The sequence below is a fragment of the Osmerus mordax genome, chromosome 10 (assembly GCF_038355195.1).
Source record: "Osmerus mordax isolate fOsmMor3 chromosome 10, fOsmMor3.pri, whole genome shotgun sequence".
Classification (NCBI taxonomy): Eukaryota; Metazoa; Chordata; class Actinopteri; order Osmeriformes; family Osmeridae; genus Osmerus; species Osmerus mordax.
In genome coordinates this window covers 16,407,924-16,416,612 of record NC_090059.1, presented here as the reverse complement: position 1 = coordinate 16,416,612, position 8,689 = coordinate 16,407,924, and the positions used below count along the sequence as shown (strand labels likewise).

General features: G+C 43.2%; 1 protein-coding gene across 1 annotated transcript; it reads left to right on the top strand.

Moving 5' to 3' along the window:
* The first annotated feature begins 353 nt into the window (after positions 1–353).
* Positions 354–8,613, top strand: cluap1 (clusterin associated protein 1). The gene is made up of 13 exons (XM_067244568.1): positions 354–432; positions 702–799; positions 927–1,038; positions 1,161–1,245; positions 1,421–1,600; positions 2,886–2,981; positions 3,280–3,363; positions 3,625–3,758; positions 4,505–4,646; positions 5,001–5,073; positions 5,437–5,547; positions 5,782–5,834; positions 8,090–8,613. The coding sequence occupies exons 2-13, from the start codon at positions 778–780 to the stop codon at positions 8,264–8,266; spliced, it is 1,269 nt and encodes a 422-aa protein (XP_067100669.1). The 5' UTR covers positions 354–432; positions 702–777; the 3' UTR covers positions 8,267–8,613.
* Positions 8,614–8,689: the final 76 nt, after the last annotated feature.

Below are 8,689 nucleotides of genomic sequence, written 5' to 3'. Positions count from 1 at the left end.
GATTTAAAAAAGTAATCTGATTGTCACAAGGTTCCATGACTTTGTCCACAAAGGGCATCTGAACACACAAAATACATTCTTATGATTTTCAATTAATTTAATTTTTTTACGCCATTACCAATCGCGTTTTCGATAGGTCACTGATTTTGGTAGGCTTCAACACTCGTAACACATAAGTAATTAACATGAAACGAACACAACTGGAATGGTACAACAGAAAAGTTTCCTAGCCTACTTAGTTAAAGCCATTCGAGTGTCAGTGTACGAGTCTTTCTGTATTGCCTAATACATTTGACACCGCTGGGGTTCCGTTGTTGTGAACGGATTCCATAGAGACGGGCAAATGCCAACCACAAACTGGTAATCAACAAGCTAGCTACTCAGCTAGGTAGCTCTCCAATTTCCAACGTTTCTGGGGTGTTTTTTGATGAGGTAAATAATATTTTTACGTTATTGTGACCGCGACTTTGGGTAGAGTATATACTAAGCATACATGCATTTTAAGTATTTACATTTGACGTCGCTTGGTATATGTCATGTTTAATATGTATGGTGCTTGCTAGCAATGGTAGGTACAGTAACGTTGCGAGCTAGCTCAGCTAGCTCAAATTCAACTCATCATCATTCAATGATAATTAAATTACATTTTTAACAGTCAAGAGAAGAGGAAAAGTAAAATATCTCCCACTGTCTTATTTCAGATATCTTGTCTGGGGAAGAAAAGACGCGGCACAGTAATTACGTTAGCACTACTACTGTACTACAATACAAAATACGATGTCCTTCAGAGACTTGCGAAGTAAGTGTGAACTTTCTAAAGTCGATCTGAGCTGATCTCAGATGTAACTCGTGCTGACAATTCCAACTAGTCGATCAATACAACATAGTAAAATCAGATCAGCCAACTTTACTGGGTCTCTGTTTAGATTTTACAGAAATGATGCGAGCCCTGGGCTATCCTCGTTTAATATCCATGGAGAATTTTAGGACGCCCAACTTTTCTCTGGTGGCAGAAATTCTAATATGGCTGGTGAAAAGGTAAGCAATATGGAACTGTAAGTTTGACAGTCGACTAATACAAATAGGCACCACCTTGAAGCTGTCCTTAATGTACTACTGCTTAAATATCTCTGTGTGTGTGTGTGTTAAAATTCCTACAGATACGAACCCCAAATGGACATTCCAAGTGATGTGGACACAGAATCTGACAGAGTTTTCTTCATCAAAGCAGTGGCTCAATTCATGGTGATGTTAACCTTGATGTGCATCAACAATTTGGCATAATTGGGTACAACCATTTGTACCAGTCATTTCCATCACTACTAGCAATGTACTACTAGTAACATATTTCTTCACACACTTGTGAGAGGTGTGCATTGACTCTTGACATGTAACAACCTCTGATTGCACCTGTTTACAGGCCACTAAAGCTCACATCAAAGTGAACACCAAGCGCCTGTACCAGGCTGATGGCTATGCGGTGAAAGAGATGCTAAAGATCACCTCAGTGCTGTACAGTGCCATGGTCACCAAGGAGATGGCTTCCGGGGACAAAGTAGCAGAGGACAACAGCAAATTCAAGTTCGACCTGGCCTCAAGGGTGAGATTGACATCTGTGTGTTTTATGTGCATAGAGACTGCTGGTAATATGACATGCTGTTTTTTGACGCTAGTCAGATGGCTAGGGAGTCAGATGGCTGAGTGGTGAAGGAGTCGGGCTAGTAATCTGAAGGTTGCCAGTTCGATTCCCAGACGTGCCAAATGACGTTGTGTCCTTGGGCAAGGCACTTCACCCTACTTGCTTCGGGGAGAATGTCCCTGTACTTACTGTAAGTCGCTCTGGATAAGAGCGTCTGCTAAATGATTAAATGTAAAATGTAAATGTAGTCGACAGTCCCCACAAGACTGATGTTCACAACAAAAGAGGCCTAGACCAAAGTGCAGTTAGTGGACAGCCATCATGATTGACACATGGCCCACCTCAAAGGTCCTGTGTAGCTTAGAGGTTGATAAAAAATTAAGTCCTACAGTGCAAAAGTTACATGCTGTTTCCCTATGGATCCCTATGGGTCATTTGCATTGTAATCTATTCAGCCCCACAGCCAAAGAACCCTGACTGCCGTCTGAGCAGTACAAGCATAACAGCACCCCGATATTTAGATTTACATTACATTTACATTTAGTCATTTAGACGCTGTACTCACTGTAAGTCGCTCTTATCCAGAGCGACTTACAGTAAGTACAGGGACATTCCCCTGAGGCAAGTAGGGTGAAGTGCCTTGCCCAAGGACACAACGTCAGTTTGCATGACCGGGAATCGAACTGGCAACCTTCGGATTACTAGCCCGATTCCCTAACCGCTCAGCCATCTGACTCCATCTGATTTAGATTGCTCGGGGTCTCCCCAAACTCCTTACTGATAATATGCAAAGTTGAGTGTCTTTTAAGTTTATTGAAGTAACTATTTGAGAGAAGAATTGGAATTAATTAAAAAGGAGTGAGATTCTAGAAAGGTATTTCTCAACTTAGTTTGACAGGAGCACTACTGCAAATCACAACTAACAAATGTGAATAACTACCACTCCAAAGTGTGTGTGAGGGGTTATCTAACTATCTACATCCCTGTATAAGACACATTCAATCAATAATAAGCAAGAAATATTCCTTTGGATATGTTGGCCTTATTGGCTAGAATTGTTATTGTTTAGGCTAGTATTAAGCATAAATTCAAAATGTATGCAACAGAAGGTAGTATGAAAATTAAGTATAGGACAATCCTTTTATCTTTCAAAAATACATCTGAATACAGATCGGTTTGAAATAATTCTGTTTCATAATATAAAAGAACTGCCATAGGCTCAAGCATTGCTCTGTTCCCGATTCAGATTGCAGAGCTGAAAGCAGCTAGACAACTAGCATCGGAGATCACATCCAAGGGAGCATCTCTGTTTGACTTGTTGGGAAAGGAAGTTGACCTGAGGGTAAGGATTGAGGAACACACAGCCACCAAACCCCAGCCAGCCTGAGAATACGAATGAGACAGACTGTCTCCTGGGAAGAGCTACTGTTTAATTTAAATCAAATTCAATATAGGGAGATCTCAAAAGAGACTTGGTAACACCCTTGTACTTCTTCACATTCTCAAAATCTCTTAAAACTTTGTCTTGAATAGTAATATTTATCTACATGCAATATTATATTTCAATTTTTGTTCTAATAAGAGAATAATTGAAGGTTATAGGCTTTATAATATTGAGATCCCTTATGTCTGTCTCATAGGAAATGAGAACTGCTGCTATCGCCAGACCACTGGAGATTAATGAGACTGAAAAGGCCCTGAGAGCAGCCATTAAGGAGGTTTTGGTGTGCATCGTCCTGACTTGGACAAAACGCACACATTGACACACACACACATACACACACACACGGACACGCACACACTGACACACGCACACACTGACGCACACACTGACGCACACACTGACACGCACACACTGACACACACACTGACACACACACACACACACCAGTACAATAACACCATTTCTGAGATCTCTACTTCACACCACAATGAACTCATTCACTTTTTCTTTTTTAACATAAATCTGCTTTGTCTCCTGTCAGGAGAATGTTGAGAAGACCAAAGACATGCTGAACAACGTCTCCTCAGATGAGACCAGTCTGGAGGCCAAGATAGAGAAGAGGAAACAGGAGCTGGAGAGGAACCAGAAGAGGCTCCAGACGCTACAGAGTGTGCGGTACGATTCATCTGTGAACCTGTTTGCCACGGGATTCATCTGTGAACCTGTTCGCCACGGGATTCATCTGTGAACCTGTCGGCCACGGGATTCATCTGTGAACCTGTCCGCCACGGGATTCATCTGTGAACCTGTCCGCCACGGGATTCATCTGTGAACCTGTTCGCCACGGGATTCATCTGTGAACCTGTTCGCCACGGGATTCATCTGTGAACCTGTCCGCCACGGGATTCATCTGTGAACCTGTCCGCCACGGACTGCCTCACACGCACAAGGACACACCGAGCGGAGAGGAGTTCACACACGCGCGCGTGAACGCCTCTCCGCTCCAACTGGTGTGTCCTTGTGCGTGTGCCACAGAGATGTTGACACTATCAATTCAATTTCACTAAGGATTTGGTGACCAACACCAATGTAAACAAGGGATCATTAGCATGTGGGGAGTCAGGTGGCTGAGCGGTGAGGGAATCGGGCTAGTAATCCGAAGGTTGCCAGTTCGATTCCCGGTCATGCCAAATGACGTTGTGTCCTTGAGCAAGGCACTTCACCCTACTTGCCTCGGGGGAATGTCCCTGTACTTACTGTAAGTCGCTCTGGATAAGAGCGTCTGCTAAATGACTAAATGTAAATGTAAATATTACCACTCCCAGCAAGTACTGTACATCTCTTACACTCATCCCTTCCACAATTGTTCTCTCTTTCTCTCGCTTTCTCTCTGTGTCTCTCTCTCGCTCTCTGTGTGTCAGACCGGCTTTCATGGACGAGTACGAGAAGATCGAGGAGGATCTGCAGAAGCAGTACGAGACGTACGTGGAGAAGTTCCGTAACCTGAGGTTCCTGGAGCAGCAGCTGGAGGACCACCACAGACTGGAGCAGGAGAGGTTTGAGGTAGTGGACACGTTCTTTTCTTCAGAAGGATAGAGATCACAAGTCGGAGACAACAATCCCACAACAATCTTTACTCTGGTACCCTTTCTCGGCTGTTCAACTCTACAACCCCCCTGCTTCAGCATTCCTTACTGGAGACTAGTTCAATACATGTTTCTGCTGTATAGACAATGCAGCTCAGACCTAGGCCTTCTCTTCCTCATCACTGAGTCCCCCCCTCCCCCCCCATGAATGCCACCCCCGCCCTATAATCAATAAACCACGACAGTAGCCAACGTTCCACAGCAGAACCCTTGTCTGATATTGTGAATCTCTTGCTCACGCTGTCCTCCTTACTGGTTTTCTCCCTCACAGGAGACAGAAAACACCCTGAGAATGATGCAGCACAAATTGCGAGAGGAGGAGAGGAGACTGATGAAGAATGGGGGTGAGTCTTACACACTTGTGTGCGCACACACACACTACACTAATATTCCAATACATGGTATTTTAGTGCAATACACACAACTTCACGCATACGGGCAAGCTATTTTCAACCCTCACAAACAGTCATGACGAAGTGAAAGCCTTAAATTGGAGTCAGGTGGCTGAGCGGTTAGGGAATCGGGCTAGTAATCTGAAGGTTGCCAGTTCTATTCCTGGCTGTGGCAAATGACGTTGTGTCCCTGGGCAAGGCACTTCACCCTACTTGCCTCGGGGGGAATGTCCCTGTACTTACTGTAAATCGCTCTGGATAAGAGCGTCTGCTAAATGACTTTAACGTCAGATTTCATTCCTTTTGTTGCGCCAGCCAAAGACGAGGACTCAGACTTGGACATCCCAGAGGACGAGGGCTCTGACAGTGACATGGAGGACCGCAGACCTCCTAAGCCACGGCCGACCCGTAACGTGCCCGTAACGGGTACACAAACATTACCCCCCACCAAACCATACTCCAATCTAAATTTTAGATTCCTATATGTTTAATGTTTGCACCTTCCTGCCAAAGCAAATTCCTTGTCTGTGCAAACTTTCATGGCGAATAAAACCCATTCTGATTCTAAACATTACTTCCATCCCAAACATTACCCCCCAGCAAGCGATACTCCCATCTAAACATTACTTCCATACCAAAAATGAAACGTTTCTCAAACAGGAAGAAGTGGAACCCAAATCATCGGCAACATGCAGGGAGGAGACAGCGATGAGGTCAGTAAAGTGGTAACTATGACGATGCTGGCAGGTCCAAAGTGTCAACCTCTAAGTAAGCATTATACACACCTTTGTCCTGCTTAATAGGTATGTCTGGGGATAGCTTTTGCTGAAGTAGTACTGGCTGTGTGCTGTGAATGTGAATTTAAAGTAGATTGACATACTGGTGCAGTACAGACAGAGATGGGCAAAAATACATCAAAATGTATTTTGATACCCCTCAAATAAATGTATTAAAATAAACTACAAAATACTGGTGCCAGAAAATGTTACAAAGTACATGTACAAAATACATGTACAATGTAACATTGTACATGTACAGTCCACTACTGCACCTGGAGAGGACCCTCCACCTGACGAGTCACACAGACTCACACACACACACACACACACACACACACACACACACACACACTGAGGCGTCAGAGGATGAGTAAGCACTCACTCTCACTCACTCACTCACTCACTCACTCACTCACTCACTCACTCACTCACTCAGTGAACAGGTAACTTAACAAGTGAGTTGAGACCCAACCACTGAGTAGCCAGTTTAGTTGCCTTTAAGAACAACTAACTTTTCCAATATTTCTGGGGTTAACCGCCTCCTGTGCGGATTGAATATTATTCCTGCAAACGAGAAGTCTCTCAACCGGAGCTGAAGAGGGGAGGGTTGTGTTAAATCGAACAAAAAGGAGCTTGATAAGAGGGTACTGCTGAAGAGAAAGCAGGTCTTTTCTGGTGTCCTCCAGAAAACGAAGGGTCTCTAACTCAGCTTTGATCTGAAGACTGAACTTGTGAACTGTTTTTTGATTCATCGAGAAAGTATTTTTAGTATTTTAAATACAAAATTACTCCACTCTGAAGTATTTTGTTACAAATTACATTCGATTTTTTATCGGCCCTATCAAATACAAATGACAAAATACTCAAAAGTCTTGAAATGTGTATTTCTAATACAAGTAATTGAAATACTGCCCATCTCTGAGTACAGAAAGTGACATGCTTGAGTGAGAAAGAGCTGATCAAGGGGAGGGTGATTGAGTGATGGAAAGTGTGAGAAGAACAGACTTGAAACTCATGCAGGAGTACTCGGAGAAAGGACGGGGGTCAGAACAGAAACGTGACATTGCAGATTTGTGTCAGTCTGTTTTATCTGTAGTTGTTTTTGCTCCTCGTCGTCTTTTTCCATGTTACTTTTATCTTTCTCCCTAGAGCTCCTTAAAGAGCTGTTACTTAACGTCACTTAAATGACCAATTTCTTTCCATTATATGCCTTACTAAAGACCAAAGCAGCTCTGTCCAGCTCTCGCCCTCGTGCCCCCACAAGGCGCAATAAAAAGGTCTGTGAAGGATATTCCAGTCTGCAGACTGATCTCATAGTCCCTCGATCTGACATTAGATTCTCCAGAAACTAGCTAGCTCCGAAACCCATATCTAGTAAGTAGCTAGGTCCGAAACCCATGTCTAGTAAGTAGCTAGCTCCTAAACCCATGTCTAGTAAGTAGCTAGGTCCGAAACCCATGTCTAGTAAGTAGCTAGGTCCGAAACCCATGTCTAGTAAGTAGCTAGGTCCGAAACCCATGTCTAGTAAGTAGCTAGGTCCGAAACCCATGTCTAGTAAGTAGTTAGGTCCGAAACCCATATCTAGTACTGTGTCCTCTATAGGCTGTCCTGTAGTTAGGCTTTGTGGCTCCAGTATAATGTACCGTCATGTTCAAACCTCAGATGGTTGTTAGCACCAAAAACTAGTAAACCTGTGAGCCCGCGTAGTGAGTCTTAGGAGTCGGCAAGCTTTATTGTGTAGTACAATCTTTAGGAACGGGTCTAGTTGCACCCCATGGCTAACTACCAATGCCCTATACAAAGCGATTGGTCAGGTGTATGTAATAGGCCTTAAGTACAGTACTTTCACAGTCAACCTTCCATGTGATGGATGATTGGCTTCAGTGGCAATCAACTAAAGCTTGAATGGATCTTGAAGTGCATGAAGGGATGTAATTTCTAGTAAATGAAATCCCTTACAAGTCCATAAAGATTCCATGTGCTGGCTATGTACCTGTGAGCAGAGGGTGTACCTGAAACATCCTGGGTTAAGTTAGTGGAGGCGTCTACAGTCGGGGCTGTTTAGTGTATATTCAACTTAGTTTAATTAAAGATTACATTTTGGATTGCTTCTGTTGTTTCGGGAGAGGTTTACGGCTTAACGACCCGCGGACCTTATTAACCACATGGGACCGGTTTGCTCTTTGCAGACGGAGGACAGTGAGATCGATGTAGATGAGGACGACGAGGAAGGCGACGAGGAGGACGAGGCAGATGATCTGGAGGAAGATAAGGACAGTCTGGAAGCTGCTGCTTCCAAGCCAACACGTGCCCCCAGAGGAGCTCTGAGACCCCAGCTCCTGGAGGAAAGTGACAACGACTTCTGAGCCTAATGTGCATAAACAAAAATATATATTTATACTGTGTATATATATATATATATAGATACATATGTACATTTATATATGTACTACTGTATTTGTGTGTGTCTATGGCTTTTTTCAAGTTCATTTCAGCCTTCAGTCAAGGACTTAAGCAATCACTTCTACACTGTACAAAAAGGTATCTGTTTTGGGAAATTATTCTTTGAGGAAATATCCATGGTTTATTACCACAATACATTAAGATAAATTGTTACTTATTTTTTTTACCTTGATAAAATGTTATATTGCAGGTAATGTTATCACATATGCAGTTGATTATTAAAATACATACACAAAACACATTCTGTTGCTAGGCAGAAAGGGTAGAGTGGCACTAGGTTTCATGGACATCATTTCCTCTATATCCATTTAACAGACGCAGGTTTG

Coding starts and splice junctions, on each gene's coding strand:
- cluap1 (XM_067244568.1), top strand. CDS start 778: ATGTCCTTCAGAGACTTGCGAA. Junction 2,982..3,279: donor GAAAGGAAGTTGACCTGAGG/GTAAGGATTGAG, acceptor TCTGTCTCATAG/GAAATGAGAACTGCTGCTAT. Junction 5,074..5,436: donor GAGACTGATGAAGAATGGGG/GTGAGTCTTACA, acceptor TTGTTGCGCCAG/CCAAAGACGAGGACTCAGAC.